Here is an 18,890-nt window from a genome sequence, read left to right as displayed (position 1 = left end):
GTTGTCAAATATGTCAGTAATTTCTTTGTATATTTAGGTTATGTGTCATATCTAACAACAGCAACTTCAAAGCCAAACAGAAATGTAATTGTCAATGACAAAAACACAATTAAATCGTTAATCGCAATTACTTGAGTGAAAAGTAATCGTCAAGTAAAATGTCATAATCGTGACAGCCCTAATCATGAGTCATGACCACGAAGTGATCAAAAGCACTTCCGGTTCAGCTTTAAGACCATGATCATTTGGAATAAGCCGTAGAAGAAGAAGAAGAAGAGGAGAGGATCGTTTTTTTTTTTTGCGATGATTATCATTTATTTTGTTTTTAATTACTAAGTCCGGAGAATTCCGGTCGGCTAATTTAAAGTCTAAAGAAGTACGGGCGAGTACGGTTGCAATAGAATTGGGCTGGGAAATTGTTAAAGACCTCAAATTGGTACATTTTCTACATTTTCAAAACAAACAAACAAACAGATCTAAGACATTTCCATAAATAAAATGTTGTGAGCTTGTAGATCGGCTATTTTCACTAGTTTGGGTCCCGGGCGAATGTCTAATTTCTCTTTCTGGTGACGGGCTACAAGGTTTGGGAACCACTGAGGTTAAGACAATCTGACAAGACCATCTTGGAGTCAAATCAAAGCCACAAGACGTACATTTTTCCTTGATATCAATTTTCAGCAGAGCACGTAGAAGGGAAATAATTTGACGGACCAAAAATACAGTTAACAGCTCCGGCCTGAGGGAAATAAAATTCACTGTCATAAGCTGAGCTGCAAAAAAAAAAAAAGAAAAAATGTAGAAAAACGGGGACAAGAGAGAGAAAACTGGGGCATGAGATGAAAGCAAACAACTTGTTAACTCGGGAGTCCTAACCATCAGGCACGTGCACACATAGACATAGGGGGCTCGAGCCCCTGCCCTTTACCCGTCTGTAAAAAAGTGCCCTCTCCAGACCATGAATGCAGTTTTTACTATGGTGAAAGAAATGCAAATGCCCCCCTTTCCATGCCATACCTGAAGGCGGCACCCCTTGTTTCCCCGATCCTGTACATATGTTTTTATAACTGCAATATTATTGAATGTTTTCTTGCTATTTATTATGTCCATGAATTAAATACTGAGGGCTTTCAATGTAAAAAAAAGACAGTAAAAGGTCTTATTTGGGATGTTCCTTTTAGGCAGGGTGTTTAACTGTACTTGTACTGTACTACATTAAATTTCAATTGTATTGACTATACTCGTACTGTTCTGCATTTTTGTCTAATAAAATAATCAATCAAAATGCAGAAATCAATCAAATAGCAGACCTCCAAGCTCAAGCTATTTTCGATATTTTCACCTAAAGGCCCTTTTAGAAATGTCAGCCCCTGCCTCTCTAACATTCTCTGCACGCCCCTGCTAACCATGCCCGATGCTCGGTTTCGTCTTACCTTCCAACTTGGCCGCGCCCAACGTCTCCAGCTGCGGCTCCTTCTCTTCCGTCCCGTCGCTCTCCTCGTCGTCGTCGCTCGCCGCCGGCCTCCCCTCGCTCCCGTCCTCCTCCTCCTCCTCCTCGTTCTCCTCCGTCTCGCCGTCCTCGCGCTGGAGCACGGCCGGCTCGTTGGACTGCTGCGCCTGGACGCGGCGGGGGCTGTGCACCGCCGGCTGGGGGCTGAGGGTGGGGGGCTGCAGGTTGGCGGGCGTGAGCGGCGCAGGGCTGGGCTGGGGCTGGGACTGGGACTGCTGGGATAGATAGATCAGGGGTTTTCAAAGTGGGTGACGGGGCACCCTGGGGTGCCGCGACGGCAGTCCAGGGGTGCCGCGAGATCATTTGATAATATTTGGAATTCATTTGGACACTTGAAGAAATATTTAGTATCATTTTAAACTTGAAGTACAAAGTTGTTTTCAGTCAGTTCTAACCAAAATGGCTATTATCTCAACGTTTTCCTCGCGACATAATCACTAAAATATAGTCACTGTCAGAAAGAAACCTCTGTCGCACAAAACTAGTGAAAACAGCAGGTCTACAAGCACACAACGGTGCTTGTAGATCGGCTGTTTTCACTAGTTTAGTACATTTTATAGATGATAAATACAAAACGAACGGTTTTGGACATACAAGGTTTCCAGCCAACAACGACGATATGCTATAAATCTAAGGTGCTGGGAGTGAAAATTATAATGTAGGGGTGCCTCGAATTAAAAACATATTCATAGGGTGCCCTGAGACAAAAAGGTTTGGGAACCCCTGAGATAGATAGATAGATAGATACCTTTATTATCCCAAGGGGGGAAATCAGTTGCCCGGAGGCAGCACAGCAGTATAAGGTTATTTACAAAGTTAGAAAAAATACAAATAAAAGAAACAAGAACAGAGTACAGTAAAGAGCAAGGTACATTAACCCATTTAGTGCTCCAGACATGAAAGGGTTAAAAATCCAAGCTGCCGGCTGCCTGCTCCGACCGCGGCCAGTCCCTTATTTTGAAGGCCGGAAGTAGATCGAGCTCACAATTCCTACTTGACGACCTTTACGATTGACCAGGAAGTAGTTCTGGTGCAGATGTAAACAGGAGTGGAAGATGGATCCCTTTATACTTTTGCTATTTTAGCGAGAATCCAATGCCATCCTTGGCATCAAAAGTGTTTTTTGGAGAAAATGGACAAAGACCGTTGGCTTCCATGTTAAGGGATCACTATTGTGTGCACGTGGATGCGCGATGATGATGATGAATCGGCGAGTCCACCCGTGCCAGCACTTTCCAACGGACGGTACGTAGCCCTTGCCAGCTTTACTGTATATACAGTATATATCGCGCGTATACGTGGGATCGGCACTATAGATACCCGAGTTAAGAGAGTGAACGAATAATATATAAATATATAAACATAAAGTGTCCTTAAGCACAACTATCAAAATAGGACGGTGTCCAAATCAAAGTGACCATAGCAGTCAATGCTAGTTAGTGCAACTAGCAATGAATAGTATATTGCATCCAAAAAAAGTAGTGTCCAAAACAAAGTGAACATAGCAGTCAATGTTAGTTAGTGCAACAAGTATCTCACTATCATGTCAAACACAAGCAAAAATACTCAAAAACTACTAACACAACCTAACAAACCTGGGACTGCGAATGCTGCTGCTGCTGATGAGGCGGCGGCGAGGGAGGCAGCGGCGTCTGCAGGTTGGAGCCCAGCTGCGGCGTGTCGTAGAGGGCCGAGATGGCCGACGAGATGCTCTTCTGCAGGTCCTGGTTCTTGCCCACCGAGTCCTCCTCGTCCGAGGAGAACGACGGCAGCGTCTCCAGGTTGCGCTTGAGCTCGTCCTCCAGCCGCTTGGGGCTGTGGCAGCCGCCCAGCGCGCCCAGCCCGCCGTTGCCCTCGCCGTCCCCGAACGGGGGCGGCGGGTGCGGCGGCGGGGGAGGAGGAGGGCCGGGAGACAGCGGACGGAGGCCGCCCACGCCGCCTCCCGACTTGCAGAGGGAGGCCGCGTCGCCATTGCCGGGCTCCATGCCCGACGAGATGTCCAGGTCCGGGCCTTTCTTCCCCGTCTTGAGGAAGTCCAGGAACGAGGCCATGAAGCCCGCCTTGGACTCGGAGTCCCGCTCTTCACCCTGTGTGGGAACGCAAAAGGCGGGAGGTTAATATAGACAGGTGGAGATGGAAGGTTAGGCAGGAAGATATTTAAGCAATATTACACGATAGGGTGTGCTATATTCTTGTTCTACGCTGCCAACGGAACGCTCCCTTCAGGCTCGTTCCTGAGGCAACGCAGGCGTGATGATATCTGACGATATGGCACATGTGTAATATTGCGATTATACAACTGTTGCCCTTAAAAAAAACACGTCAACTTCATTTTTTCATTGTAATTAAGATATTCGATAGAATTTTTTGCCACAATGCCACTCAAGCTTCACATGACATTTTGCCTATCCCAACTATAAATAGGCAACCACACTTGCAATCTCCCATAATTGCACCTTTCTAGTTACTCGCGCCAGCAGAGCGCGCAAGTACTGCGTTCGGCTGCATATGTAGGTAGGTAGGTGTGTGTGTAGGTAGGTAGGTGTGTGTGTGTTTAAGCCCGTAGCCCAATCAGGGACCAGCATTTCTGGCAACATCATCATCAACAGCCCATGAGGGACAAAGCATTCCTGGTTATGCCAGTGGTGATGTCACTGGCACCTCATGGCACGCTCTGCTGGTGCACGTGTAGGCCATACATGGCCTACTCGTGCACAAGACGCAAGTTGGCACCTCGACAGAGTGCAGTTCTGTCCTCGTTTTATTATCTATTTTTAAATTTGAATCTTTACAAGTAACAGTTTTGACCATATGAGGTTTCCCAGCCGTCATTCCCTCCAGTAGTCATAAACCAGTGTTTCTCAAACTTTCAAATGTCAAGGTCTCCCCTTAACTCTGACAGTGTACAAATGGAACCAAATGAACCCGTTATGGGTTCATTTGGTTCCATTTGTACACTGTCAGAGTTACAGACTTTCATGGGTCAATTTAGACCCCGGAATCCACTTTGAGAACCACTGTCATAGACGACACAGTGTTTCTGCACGCTGGAGGGAGTGACAGTTGAACTTGCTGGCTGCATGTCGACTCAGAAAGGGAAAGAGTCCACGTGACTCTTACAGCAACACGACTTCCTCCCACATTGCCACTTCAAAAGGGGGGGAGGGGGGGTGCAACCACTAACGTGTTCGAGTCTCAGCCATTCTATATAAGGACTTCCGTTCAACTACTGTAACTGTTTCCGGTACAGTGATGGAAAAAGTACTCACATATTTTACTTTTAAGTCAAATTATCAATACTGCAAGTAAAAGTCGGGAATTCAATATGTACTCGAGTAAAAGTATGAAAGTGTTGGTACCAAGAGCAAAATGTTTTGAAAATAGCAGATCTAAAAGCTCGCAACGCGTCGCGATGCCACGCGTTGTGAGCTTGTAGATCGACTATGTATAAAGTAACTAGTAACTAAGGTTTTCAAATAAATGTAGTGGAGTAAAAGTACAATATTTGGATCTGAGATGTAGTGGAGTAGAAGTAAAAGTATTGAACATACTAAAATACCTCCAAGTTGTACTTAAGTGCAAGTAATTGTACTTAGTTACTTTACACCACTGAGCTTAAACCTATGGGCATGGTCACAAATAATTATACAAACATAAAGAACCAAAATAAGAAATAAAACAAGCATTCTGGCAGCCACGCTTACCCTGGGAGCGTGTCGATATTTCGACATAACATTTGTTCTACGTTCCATTTGTTCAGCACGGGTGAAGGTTAACCTGGTGAATGTTAACCACCATGCCTAAACCTAACTCAAACCCTAACCTCAGTAAAACTATGCCTAAAACCTAACCCTAAAACCTAACCCTAACCCTTAGTAGAAATAATGGGCGGATTCACACTGCAATCCGATTGATTAGAACTGTTTCTGAAAACAGTTGCCTGGTCCCCGCTGACCAGCATTCACATTGGCCAAAATTCTCCTGTGCCTGGACTCCCTGGAGTACACTTCATTCAACTGTAATGGTATTCATGTGCCTCCCGGGGGCGCTTGTTGACCATGGGGCTTTGGGAGATATAAAATGTCATGTCACAGAAGAAGAGTATCTTGTCAGAATTTAGAGCGAATATAAAGTTTTACAGTGTTCCTGACGTTATCTTGAGTTGTAACAATAACAGAACAACAATACACAACCAAAGCCGTGTGTGCTGACTGTCTTTGAAACATCACAACGTAACGACGTCTGTAATCATCGCACCACAGTAGCGTCACTGGCGCATCCTTGGGATCTTAATAGTGACGTCGCGGATCAATCCTTGTTATTTTCATCCCAGCAGAAGCGACACCACTTCCTTGTTCATGGAACGGTAGCTTCACATTGCAGCGCACCGTTCTTGAGGACGCATCAAGCGGACTCGAGACTACCTCCGGAGGTGGTCTCGAGGCTGCCGTTTCTGAGGAAAACCGCAGGCTTCACACCGTCAAAACATCTGCCAAGCAGTCTCGAGAACGCACCGGAGGCCGCAGTGTGAATCCGCCCAATGGCGCGTAGAGATAGCGAGATATCGCCGCTTACCCTTTCCTCCAAGCCCTCTCCGTCCATCCCATCGCCGCACATCTGGTTCTTCTGCTGCTTGTCCTTCTCCTGGCCGCCGCGGCCGCCCCCCTCCGTGCTGCAGGGGGGTCCGGGGCTGAGGCCGAGGGAGGGCGCCGAGCCCACCGAGCCGTCCGAGAGCGCGGGGTCCGTGCCGGACAGAGAGTCCGTCCTCAGCAGGGCGTCCGAGGTGGACGAGGACAGGGTGCCGATCGGCAGCTTGATCTGGAAGAGCGAGAGACGTGTAAGCAAATGAGATCTGTTTAAACCCCTTATTTAGACCCGGAACCACTTGAACCATAATTTTATGCTCTATAGCTACTCAAAAATAGCAGATATACAAGCTCGCAGCGTGGCACTCGAAGATCTGCTATTTTTGAAAAATTGTATTTTTAAAAGCGAACATTTGTAGCTCAAATATTTGATTCTGGCGGTGTCCCCGACACATAATATTTTGAGACGGGGGTCGGCCGGCCAAATACATACAATTCTAGGGGTCCTTGGCATGAAAAGGTTTGAGAAACACACTGATTTAGAAGACATTTATAGAATCGGGTCAAAGATATTCAAAGACACGATTTTTCAATAATAGCAGATCTAAAAGCTCGCAGTGCGGCACGTTTATCTGCTATTTTTTTGTTAATGCGTAAAATAAAGGTTACAGTAATAATGCGTAATAGCACGTGGCATCAGCTTGTAGATCTGCTATTTTCAAACATTTTGTACTTTTACTTTTGGTACCAACACTTTCATACTTTTACTCATCTCAAAATATTTTGTTCCAGGGACCCCCAGAAGAGATGATTTTGGTTAAAAATGTTTGCTTAAAAAAAAAAAAAAAAAAACTATAGAGTCAAAGATTTGCACAAATGTTCAAGGTGTTCAAAGATTTTAGATCTACACGCTCTCTATGTGCTTGTATATATGCTATTTTTGAATAGCCAAAGTTAATCTCCTATACTCTCCTATATATTGAAACTATTCAAATATATCGGATTTCGAAATTATATATTCCGTTATTTAAATAATCCAACACTGGGGTCTTCAACAGGGGGTCCGGGACCCCTAGGGGGTCCTCGGAGTTACCACAGGGTTTCCTCCACATCTTTGTGTGATTTTCTTTCTCCGTTTTTATATTAACCACTTGAACTAGTGTCCATATTCTGAGAACTTTAGCCAAAAATAGCCGATCTACAAGTAGATTGTCTATTTTCGGCAAAGAGTTTATTAGGTTTTGACGGTTCAAGTGGTTGACATGAATCCAAAATACACTGATGATTGTGCTGTCAAACGATGAAACTATATGGTATCTATGGGTTGTGGGAGGGTCCCTGCTTCATCTCTCTCTCGACTAAGGGGTCCTTGGCCTGAAAACGTTGAAGACCCCTGATCTAACATATTAGATTAGAATATACAACACTCATTGACAGCCCTGGTCAACACTTGCTCGGAGATATGCGTGCATTTCACACAGTGCACCGCTCTCTACTCCACCCGCTTACTGCACGTGATGTTACAGTCTGAGTCACATGCAGACTCAAAGGACGAACACAGAATTTTAACCCATTCAGAACGGGTACACATTATTGTGCATCATTATTTTATGCTTTAACTATTGAAAAATAGCAGATATACAAGCTCACAGCGCGGCACCGAGTGCCGCGCTGCGAGCTTGTAGATCTGCTATTTTTTTTAAATCGTGAAATTTTGAATTTTGACCCAATTAAGTGTCTTTTGAATCCTAAGATTTTTTGAAAAAACTATGTTTCTGTGTCAAGCAACCTGGCTACAGCCATCGTCAAAGAAAAGGTCCTTTTCATTTCACTAGTCTGTTCTTGAGACACTACTATGTCAGTGGTTCTCAAACCTTTTCACGTGAAGGACCCCCAAAATGATATGTATTTGGCCACGGACCCCCATCTCAAAATATTTAGTTCCAGGGACCACCCAGAGGCAAAATTTGAGTTACAATCGTTCGCTTTGAAAATACCTATATTCAAAGATTTGCACACATTTTCACGACTTTTTCAAAAATAGCAGATCTACAAGCTCACAGCGCGGCACTCGGTGCCGCGCTGTGAGCTTGTATATCTTCTATTTTTCCACTGGTTAAAGCATTCAATAATTCTAAGCCTAAATGGGTTTAAAGAGCAGCAAAAAAAGAAATCTAGGAATCATTGGTGGGAACGGTTAATGCAACCGTATCGAGTGCAACCCACAGCTCACTGAAGGGAAGACACAGATAAGGACTCAGCAAGCCATCGGGGAAGTCCTTGTGGCATGTGCATATCTCTGCTGTCGGGCCGAAACCTCCTAACTCCAAGATGTTCATTTTTCGGGAAAATGAGCTCAAGTGGAGTTAGGAGGTTTTGACCGAAGTTTTTTTTTTACTACTTTTCATTGGTTCAATTTCAATATTATTTTAACCAACACACAGACGTAAAGGGTGTTCAATAGCACACAAGCACAGATTTATGAAAAAAGAGGGAGGGCCAATCGGGTGGAGTTAGCCGGTTTGGCAGAAAGTGTGGAGTTAGGAGGTTTTGTCCCAAGCACTTTTTACTGCTTTCCATTGGTTCAATATTATTTTAACCAACACTCAGATGTAAAAGGGTGTTCAATAGCCCTGATTTATGCCCAAAAAAATCAAAAAAGGAGTTAAGAGGTTTTGTCCAGACAGTGACGATATGCTATATTGGTTGATTTTTACTGGATGATGTGTCAGAGTCGGAGGAAATTTTGATTTGCCTGACTTAAAGAGAGATTTTCAAAAGATACGATTGAGACCGGGAATGCATCTGTGTCACGTTACCACTTTAACCATTATTTTTTACTATTGGCCATTCAGAAATAGCAGATATACAAGCTCATAGCGCGGCACTGAGTGCTGCACTATGAGCTTATGAGCTTGTAGATCTGCTATTTCTTTTGTTGTATTTTTCAGGGGGTTAACTGCTAGGATAAACTGTGACCATTCTAACCCAGAGTGAAAAAAAGACTCGAGTATGTATATTATAAGTACCTTTTACCCAATTATAGAGGGTTTAAATGGTACCGGATATGCAGCTCGGCAAATAAAAGGTGAATTGATCCCATGACGGAGGACGATATCACGATAAATGAAATCCCCACGATACGATTGTCTTGAGTGTTTTTTTATCACGATAAACGATAAAATATCGCTTATCGTCTCATCCCTAGTGCTCACCTTCAACGGCGGGATGGGGGGTTCGTGGTGCTGCGGCTGGGTCTGGTGGTGGAGCGGCTGCTGCTGCTGCTGCTGCTGGAGGTGGTGCGGGTGCATCGGGTCCTGCTCCTTCCCGCCCATCTCCATGTACATGTCCTCTCTCTTCCCGCCTCTCCTGCGGCCGCCGCGCCCTCTGCCTCGGCCTCGCCCTTCCGCGGTGAACCCCGCTCCTCCGCCACCGCCGCCGCCTCCTCCCCCCGCGCCTCCCGCTCCTCCGCCCATCTCCCCCATCATCCCCCGGGGGCTGTAGGGCTCCGGCAGGGGCCGGATGCGAGGCCTGCCCCTGGGCCTGGGCGGCCCATCTCTCTTGGGCTTGGAGGGCTTTCGGCCCCTCTTCTTGGGGCCGCCGTCGTGGGGCAGCAGGGGCGGCGGGCCGAGGGAGGAGTAGCCGGAGGAGTGGTAAAAGTCCAGGTCGTTCATCAAGGGGCTGAGCGAGCCGCTCCCGCCGCCCGCCCCGCCGCCGCCGCCGCCCTTCCTGCAGCTGGACACCAGGTCGGGCAGGAGGTCCGGGAGCCGCCGGCTGTTCAGGCGGATGTCGGCCGGCTGGTCGGCTTTGTCCTATTCAGATCCATCAATAATCATGGGAAAATGAGGAGACAAAAGACAATTATGTTAGGTGGTGGTGGTGGTCAAGTTTATGTAACATGATATCATGGACAGAAGTACAGTTTAACACTCTGGGCAGTGGTAAGGTAGTTTTGCCAAGAAGAATGGTCACCAGAGTTATACTGTGTGGCTTCAAGGCCTCTGGAACGAGCTGTACCATAACAAGATAGGCATTACCAAAACGATAGTTACTGAGACCTACTGAAGGCCTCTCTACTCCTAACTATCAAGTATTAGTATCATCATAAAGACCTAGATATTAATATAATCAATGAACACATGATCTACTCTATAACGTCAATAATCAATCAATAATCAATCATGATAATCTCACCTCGTCATCTTCAAACTCGTACTCCTGGGCGTAGCTCTTCTTGGGCAGCGTGTTGGGGTCCCGCCGCTCCTTCAAGAGGTGGTAGGAGCTCGACTTGAGGAGCTTCTTGGGACGCGAGGAGCAGAAGATGGGAGATTGCAGGCCTCCGGAGCTGGTGGTTCCCGTCCCGGAGGTTACTCCGGGCCCGGAGGAGGGGAGTTTCCCCCCAGAGTTGTTGGTGTTAGCGGTGCCGGCGGACCCCAGGCCCATCGCCGGGGTCTGAGACTGAATCAGGCCGAGCTGCTCCGTGTTGACGGTGGAAGGGAGCTCGTGGGACTTCAGCGAGTCCAGATCCAGAGTCATGGCGTTGCTGTTGGACTCCTCCAGGCCGTGGCAGTACTGGCTGTAGTCCTGCTCGCCGCCGTGGTGACTCATCATGTCGTAGCCAGCTCCGGCGCCCGTTCCCGACCCGCCTCCGCTCTGACCCGCCTTCATGGAGTCCAGTCCCTCTTGACCGGCCTGGCTTTGGTTCATCTCCTCCGGCCCCGGCCCCGTGCCCCCGGAGCAGCTGGACTTGTAGTCGTCCGCGCTGCAGAACATGTCCTCCATCCCCGGGAAGAAGGAGCGGTCCTCGTCCTGGAGGAGCGAGTCGGGGAAGCAGATGGACGTCAGCGGCACGAAGCGGTTGCTCTGCTGGCCCTGGCTCGTCTTCTCCACGGGGCTGACCGAGTCGAACTGGTGCTGCTGCTCCGAGCGCTGCTGCTGGTCCATCTGGGCCTGCTGGGGAGTGAGCTGGGACGCCAGGGGCTGCTGCTGAGGGTCAGGCTGAGCCTGGGAGTGGCTCGAGGCCGAGGGCATGTGGTGACCGTGCTGCGGCTGCTGCTGGGAGTGAGAGTGGTGGGGGTGGGTTTGTTGGTGGTGCTGCTGCTGATGGTGCGGCGGCAGGTGGTGCATGTGAGGCGGAGTGGACAGCCCCAGGTCGGGCTCGGAGAGGAAGGAGTGGAGCTCGGACGCAGAGTGCTGCTGCGAGTGGTGGCTCTGCTGCGTCTGGTGGTGCGACTGGTGTTGCCTTTGCTGCTGCTGCTGCTGCTGTTCTTGCTGCTGCTGTTGCCTGTGGCGCTCTGCTGCACCGCCGCCGCCCCCTCCTCCGCCTCGCCTCTCCTCCGCGTCCGCGTTGGAGGTCTGGGAGAGCGAGCGCTCCAGCATGTCTAAGGACGAGACCACAGAACTCTGCTTGGCCTGCGTCTGGTCGTGCTGCTGCTGCTGCTGCTGCTGCTGGGAGCCGTGGCTGTAGTGAGCCGCCGCCACTTCCAGGGCCTGGGACTGGAGCTGGAGCTGGAGCTGCGTGGCCTGGGACTGCTTGCTCGAGCCCATTCGCCCGCCGGCGCCTTCCATGACGGCCTGTTGGCCGATAGCGTGAGAGTCCATCTTGTGGTGCTGCTGATGCTGCGAGTGGGTGTCCATTTTGTGGTGCTGCTGCTGCTGTTGTTGTTGGTGGGAGTCCATCTTCTGGTGCTGCTGTTGTTGGTGTTGTTGCTGCTGTTGGTGGGCGTCCATTTTGTGATGCTGCTGTTGATGTTGTTGTTGATGGGAGTCCATCTTGTGGTGCTGCTGATGCTGACGGTGGGAGTCCATTTTGTGGTGCTGTTGATGTTGTTGTTGGTGCGAGTCTATTTCATGGTGCTGCTGATGCTGTTGATGGGAGTCCAGCTTGTGGTGTTGTTGCTGATGCTGTTGGTGCGAGTCCAGCTTGTGGTGCTGCTGCTGCTGATGGGGCTCCATCTTGTTGCGGGTGGTGTGGGACAGCACCGACTGCAGCAGGTGCGGCGGCTGGCCGCGGGACTGATCCGTGGGGGAGTCCATGAGGGAGGCAGCGGCGGCTGCGGCGGCCGCGGCCTGGGACTGCGGGTGCTGCTGCTGCTGCGGGACTTCCGGAGTCTTGCGGGGGTACGGTATCTCGCCGGCGCGCTCCTGGGGCTTCTTCTGCTGCTGCAGCTCCAGCTGGCCGTGGGACTGCATCTGCGAGTGCGAGGACACGTGCTGGCCGTGAGACGAGTGCTGCTGGGGAGTGAGGGAGTGCTGGGAGTAGGGGTCGCCCCGGCCGTAGTGGACCACCGAGCCCAGGTTGTCGTGGTCGTGGTGGTGGAGGTGGGGGTGCGCTTGTTCGGCGCTGCCTCTCCCGCCGCCGCTGCTTCTGCTGCTCCCGACGGATCTGTCGTTCCTTTGTTGTTGTTGTTGTTGGTGATGATGCTGTTGCTGCTGCTGCTGATGCTGTTTCTTCAGAGACATCTCCAGCTGGTTTTCCAAGCCGGAGATGGTTCCTCCGGCCGCAGCACTAGCAACTCCAGCGCTGGACGTGGCACTGTGGGTGCGGATGACGCTCTGAAGGTGGTACCTCTCCTCGGAACTCTTGCCCATGTCATAAGGGAGGCCTTTGCCCGCGTCGGCGTTCGACGGCACCGATTGGCTCTGCGCCTGCTGCTGTTGAGACGTCTGTTGCGGTTGTTGTTGTTGTTGCTGGGGATGGTGATGGGCCGACTGGGGAGTGGGACTGGCCTGCGCTTGGAGAAGGTGCTGGATCAAGAAGTCGTCGTCGTCGTCCACTTCCTCTTGGGACCTCTGCGTGCCCACTCCCAGCATGGAAGCGTCCGACTTGGATTTGGACGAGGTAGGGTGATAGGACTGGGACTGGGAGCCGGGGCCTCTGGTGTCAGGGTAGCCCTGCGGGGAGGCCAAGAAGGTGGGGGACAGGACCGAGGATATGTACTTGTTGGAGCCGGGGCCTCCCGGAGACTGAGTCGGGCAGGCGGGCACCGGGGAGTGCAACCCCGGGCGGATGATACCGGAGTTGCCGGACGGGGAGGGACTCGAGTCCGGGATGTGATACGAGCTGCCTCCACCCCCTCCCCCGCCCCTCTCGTTGGCCATGCTGCTCCCGGCTCCTCCTCCGCCAGAGCCGGAGTTCCCGCCCGCCGCGTTGTTGCCGCTCCCTCCGCCGGACGCGCCGCTGCCCGACGAGCCGCTCGACCGCAGGAGGGCCGGGGAGTGGCCCGGGGCGCCGTAGCCCAGCGACGGGCTCCCGGCTCCGCCCAGGGAGGAGGGCAGCGAGCCGTAGGCGGAGTCCGCCCCGTACACGTCGGTGGAGTACGACTGGCTACGACCACCTAGGCTCCCGTAGCCGCCTTTCCCGCCGGCGCCCGAGCTCAGGTCCTGGGCTTGAGGGGAGCTGAAGCCCCCGTAGGTCTGGGGCAGGTGAGACGCCGGGGGCTGGTTGGGGGAGTATGACTGCTGGGTCTGCTGCTGCTGAGGGGGAGTCTGACCGGTGAGGGCGGCCGCGGGGGTCTTCACCGGGGGCACGGGGGAGCCGTAGCCCGTCAGGCAGGCCTTGGGGAGGGGCTGCTGCGGCGCCGAGGTGGAGGAGGAGGCAGACGGGGGCTGCTGGGAGGCGGGCTGAGGGGGTGGAGCGGGCTGAGGGGGCGGCTGCTGCCGGGAGGGTGCCGCGCTGGAGCCGGAGGTGGAGTTGGAGGGGTGCTGCTGGGGGCCTGCAGCGGCCGCCGCCGCCGCCGAAGAGGAGGAGGAGGAGGAAGAGGAGGTGGAGGAGGCGGAGGGGGGCGTGTGCGGCGTCCGGGAGGAGGAGTTGGCCGAGGAGTAGCCGCTGCTGGAGCTGCTCTTGGCGCCTTTGTTGGACGAGGACGAGGACGAGGAGGAGGAGGTGGAGGAGTACGGCGGCTGGATGATGGGCCGGTACTGCTCGGTGCGCGACGCGGCCTGTGTCTTGTGGTCCGAGGCCCCCCCCGAGGAGGGGCTCTGGTCGCCCAACGGGCTGCAGGAGAGGCCGGCGTGCCGGTGGTGGCCGCCGCCGCCGCCGCCGCCCAGCTGCTGGTAGCCCGCCCCGCCGCAGCTCAGGTAGTGCTGCAGGGTGTGGGCCGCCGAGGAGGACAGCTGCGACTGGGACGGCGTGGGCCGCTGGTAGTGCTTGATGACGCTGTCCTGCCGGGGCACGGCCCCCCGCTCCTGCGCCGCCGCGTTGGACTGCGCCACCGCCGCCGCCGCCGCCTGGGACTGGGCCTGCGCCGAGGAGAAGACCGAGGCGTTGTACAGCTGCGAGGACTGGTCCTGTGTGATAGATTTGTATAAAACCGTTAAATATGTGCAATATGTATCTGTCACCTTTACCTCAGTAAGTTAAAAATACAATACTTGACTGTGATCAATTGCTCCAGCCACTGAGGAGAAACGCTGTGACAGACAGACACTCAGACAGACATTTGGAAAATTATATGTTTGATATACGATCTGAGAATTTCTACAACACCTGGAGCTGTGAGGACAGCAGGTTGAACTGGTGCGACTGCAGGTGCCGGGCGGAGGACGCCGCCGCCTGCGCCGAGGCGGCGCCCGTGGGGTCCTGGCCGCCCCGGTAGGCGGCCGCGGCGGCGGCGTTCTGCGAGGACAGGAGCCGGTCGAAGCCCAGGCTGGACTGGGAGGGGGCCTTGATGTGCAGCAGGGGGTCGTGGGGGGACAGCAGCCCGTTGGAGGTGGGGCTGAACGTGGGCGTGTCCTGCAGGGAGAGGGAGCCAGTGGGGAAGGAGCGGCTGGAGAACGAGGCCGGATGCTGATAGGCCGAGAGGGCCGAGGAGGAGGGGAAGGAGCCGGAGCCGGGCAGAGCTCCGGAGATGAAGAGCTCGGCGGGGGCAGGAGTGTGCATCGCTGTGTGCAAAGAGGAGGAAAAAGGACAAAAGGGTGAAATGACTGAAATCCATCGATTAAATCAATCTGATTACATTGAAAAACACTGACAATCACAGCAAAGAAAACAGTACATTGTTAATATGCTTCTAAATCAATGTTAAAGAAAGAAATGAAAAAAAAACTAAGGCTGGGACTTTAACTGATTAGTTAATTACAGAACATTTACGCATTTTAATCGCTCTTAGTTTTTGCACCACAGAACCTTCAGTTTCGGGCATACCGATCATAGCGATGCATCAACCAAGAAGAGACAACAAACGCAAAGGGAGAAGTAGCCAATCAGAGCGCTTTGCTTGGCCCAGTGGATACAAAATTTAGATTTAAAAAACTCACTTGTTGATTCACTCGTACAACAAAATGTGTTTTACTTGAAAAATAATGCTTATCAGGTAAAAATACCGATGTGCGATTAAAAAATGTGATTAATTGCGATTAATTAATCACAGAGCCTGTAATTAATTAGATTTAAAAAAGAGCCTGTAATTAATTAGATTTAAAAAAAAACACACAAACAAAATGTTAACATCAAAAGCATCATTTCCACATCCTTAAAACAATTACCAAAACACAGTAGAACGACAATACAGCCAAACACGGTACGGCTGCTCTGTAAATGTCATATTGACCGTGGGGCCAGTTTAAATGTCAACACGTTGAAGAGAGATTCATCACGGGCCCCACCTGTCTGCCAGGACGGCGTGCGGAACTGGGAGAGGAGGGAGGAGGCGGAGGGCGGGGGCTGGGGTCCGCGGGACTCCAGGGCCGAGATCAGGTTCATGACGGAGGCGTCGGGACCAGAGGGGCTGCCATGGTGGAGACCCGTGTCAAAGAGACCCGAAAGACCTGGAGGACGCAGAGACAGCAATTTACTATTTAGGCCAGGGGGGGGTCTTCAACGTTTTCAGGCCAAGGACCCCTTAGTCGAGAGAGAGACGAAGCAGGGACCCCCACAACCTTCTCATAGATTCCATTTAGTTTCATCGTTTGACAGCACAATCATCAGTGTATTTGGGATTTCAATTTGTGTTTTCAGATATTTAACGGCCACTTGAGCCGTCATTACCTAATAGACTTGACCTTTCACTCTGTACTTGGTCTGCTCTTTTTCCCCCTCTACACCAAACCTCTTTGCCGAAAATAGCCGATCTACAAGCTCTTGTGAGCTTGTAGATCGGCTATTGTGGCTGCAGTTCTCAGAATATGGACGCTAGGGTTCAAGCTGTTAATATAAAAAGGATTTGAAGATTTGGAGGACCCCCTGTAGTAACTCTGAGGACCCCCTAGGGGTCCCGGACCCCCTGTTGAGGACCCCTGATTTAGGCATTTAGCAGACGCTCTTTAACCCATTTAGAACAGGTACACATTTTGTGTATCATTATTTTATGCTTTAACTATTGAAAAATAGCAGATATACAAGCTCACAGCGCGGCACCGAGTGCCGCGCTGCGAGCTTGTAGATCTGCTATTTTTGAAAAGTCGTGAACATTAGAATTTTGACCCGATTCTATAAGTGTCTTTTGAATCCTTCTAATTCTAGGCCTAAATGGGTTAATCCAGAGCGCCTTACAATTAGCAGGTAATACATCAATACAATACATCAACATCAATGCATCAAATGCATAGAAATATCAATCTAGAAAACAAATAACGTAGGTAGACCTAGCACCTAATCAACAAAAAGCTTTATATAAAACCTAAAAAACGCTATCTAGCTTTTTTGACCCCACAGTTTGGGGGCCAGGAGGGCGAATTGTCTAGGACGAGTGGATTTTTGTCCTGGGGTTTTTATTGAACATTGTGAGACAAAGAATGTGAGAATATCTTGATCCAATTTCCACAGAAATAGATTTTTTATGAATTTTTAGTGGCCGATCATTTTACCCCTTTTTGACTTTTTCCTCCAAATGTTGTCATTATACCTATGAAAGGTTCCCCCTCATTTCTGCGTTGCACTTGCCACTGCCGTTGGTACCAAACTGGCTCACCTGCCTGTGAGGAGCCTCCAACGGGAGGACATAGCATTGCCGTCCTACTCTTCCCATTCAGTGTTTGTTAAAAATGGTTTGTTAAAAATAATCAAACTATCTAATTCCCAAATTATTATGAACCTAAAAAGCAGCATTTTAACCCATTAAGACAGGGAAAGCCTACACGTTGTTATATCTTTAGAATCAGGAAAACATCTGTGATTTTACAATTACAAATTACAATTTAAGCATTTAGCAGACACTCTTAATCCAGAGCGATTTACAATAAGTAAGGTCAAAATCAATGCATCAAATGGAAAGAAATAGCACACATTCAGTAAAAACGTCATGAAAAAGAAAACCTATAAAAATGCTATCTAAATTACATGTATGGTCGTTGACGGTAGGTGCTACGGTATGTGCTATGGACTAAGGTGGAGTCTGAATAGGTGTGTCTTCAGACAATGGCGGAAGCTAGGTACTAGGGAGTGAGTCTGCAGTTCTAAGTGCAAATGGGAGTTCATGCCACAGTTTGGGGCCTGTCCTGTTTTGTTTCTTCTTTTTTTTATGTTGCTGCTATGTATATAGCATCATTGCGACCGTAGGTCGCACTTACTACAGAAAGCTCCACCAGGTGTCCGTGCGTCCGTCAGTCAGTCCGTCACACGTCACACGTCACACTTTTGCCCTGCTCATATCTCCGCAACCGTTGCCCCGATCCATGCCAGATTTTGCACACACACTCCTTGCCTGCCAAACTACAACCTCCAAGGACCCCCGGAGCTCCAGGGACCCCCAGGTCCCTGGGGGACCCCCAGATGTAAAAAATGACCAAATGACCACCCCAACAGGGCTGCTCACGGGGAATTCCCGGGGACCACCGACTCCTTGTGCTCCAGAACGGATGCAAAAGTGGTGGCGCCCCCAGTGGAGGACCCCCTGCCACTGCAGCGCACATAAAATGCCCTAACTTGGCCTAGGAGCCACCGGGAGAGCCGGGGCCGGTACCTATTCGTCCGCCTCGGCGGCGCGGAGACCCCACCCCTCATTTCTCACATGGCCCTCTTCTAGCGCCACCATGAGGCCGATTCTTGCAAAACACATTTTTGGACACTGCTCCTCCAATTTTTGCCCTAAAATCACTCAACTCGGTACACAGTATGTCTACAATCATGTCATCAACATGGATCCGTCCACATTTTTTGGGGACACTGCTCCCTACTCTTTGTGTATACATGTGACCTACGGTCGCTTATCTCCCGATTAGGGAGTCTTACTGGTGATATAGTATAAGATAGGTGGTGGATGGGTACTTGACCTCGCAATGGAAAACTCAATAGAAAGGACACCTTGTAACTTGAAGTGAAAACATGGAATGCTTGTTAAAGGACAACTTTGTTTTAGCGATTTTGATTTCAATGGTTTGGGGCACAGGGGGCATGTGTACAAGTGGCTAAATATGTATTTTTAGACACAATAAGCCGGCGATTTCTTTATTACCATTTACGGTAACACTACTAGCCCCCATAAGTCACATCTGCCCATGAAAGATTGCGGTGCATCTTGGGAATTGGCTTACTGTGTCTAAAAAGACTAACCCTAACCCTGAAATCAAAATCATTAAAATCGCTAAAATGATAGGAAAGCAGTAAATGAAAACATTTTAACACTCAATTCTTTTCTCTAATTACAATCTAAAATATGAACCCTTGTTGTAAAAAATAAATAAAACAAGGTTGTCCTTTAAAAATGGTTCCCCCAAAATGGTTCAAATAATCAAATTCCCAAAAACATTATGACCCTAAGATGCAGCATTTTACTGTGATCTCAGGCAAGTTCAACCACAACCAAACAATGCTTCATCATGACTAGGGCCCCCCCTGTTGTAGTATACCAGCAGGG

At 50.2% G+C, this 18,890-nt stretch overlaps 1 protein-coding gene across 1 annotated transcript in view; it reads right to left on the bottom strand.

The window, feature by feature from the left end:
- The window catches only part of LOC308303437 (proline-rich protein 12-like), a 46,138-nt gene that overhangs the window by 23,763 nt on the left and 3,485 nt on the right, over positions 1–18,890 (bottom strand). Inside the window, exons 3-9 of the mRNA XM_080747802.1 lie at positions 15,703–15,864; positions 14,585–14,979; positions 10,291–14,385; positions 9,312–9,908; positions 6,086–6,328; positions 3,106–3,597; positions 1,434–1,725 (exon numbers count right to left, since the gene is read on the bottom strand). Of these exons, the coding sequence (XP_080603928.1) occupies positions 1,434–1,725; positions 3,106–3,597; positions 6,086–6,328; positions 9,312–9,908; positions 10,291–14,385; positions 14,585–14,979; positions 15,703–15,864 (6,276 nt within the window). The remainder of the gene's footprint in view (positions 1–1,433; positions 1,726–3,105; positions 3,598–6,085; positions 6,329–9,311; positions 9,909–10,290; positions 14,386–14,584; positions 14,980–15,702; positions 15,865–18,890) is intronic.

Source organism: Nannobrachium achirus (assembly GCF_963921795.1).
Source record: "Nannobrachium achirus genome assembly, chromosome: 18".
NCBI lineage: Eukaryota > Metazoa > Chordata > Actinopteri > Myctophiformes > Myctophidae > Nannobrachium > Nannobrachium achirus.
The sequence above is the reverse complement of the archived record's forward strand: the minus strand, read 5'-3'. Positions and strand labels throughout refer to the sequence as shown.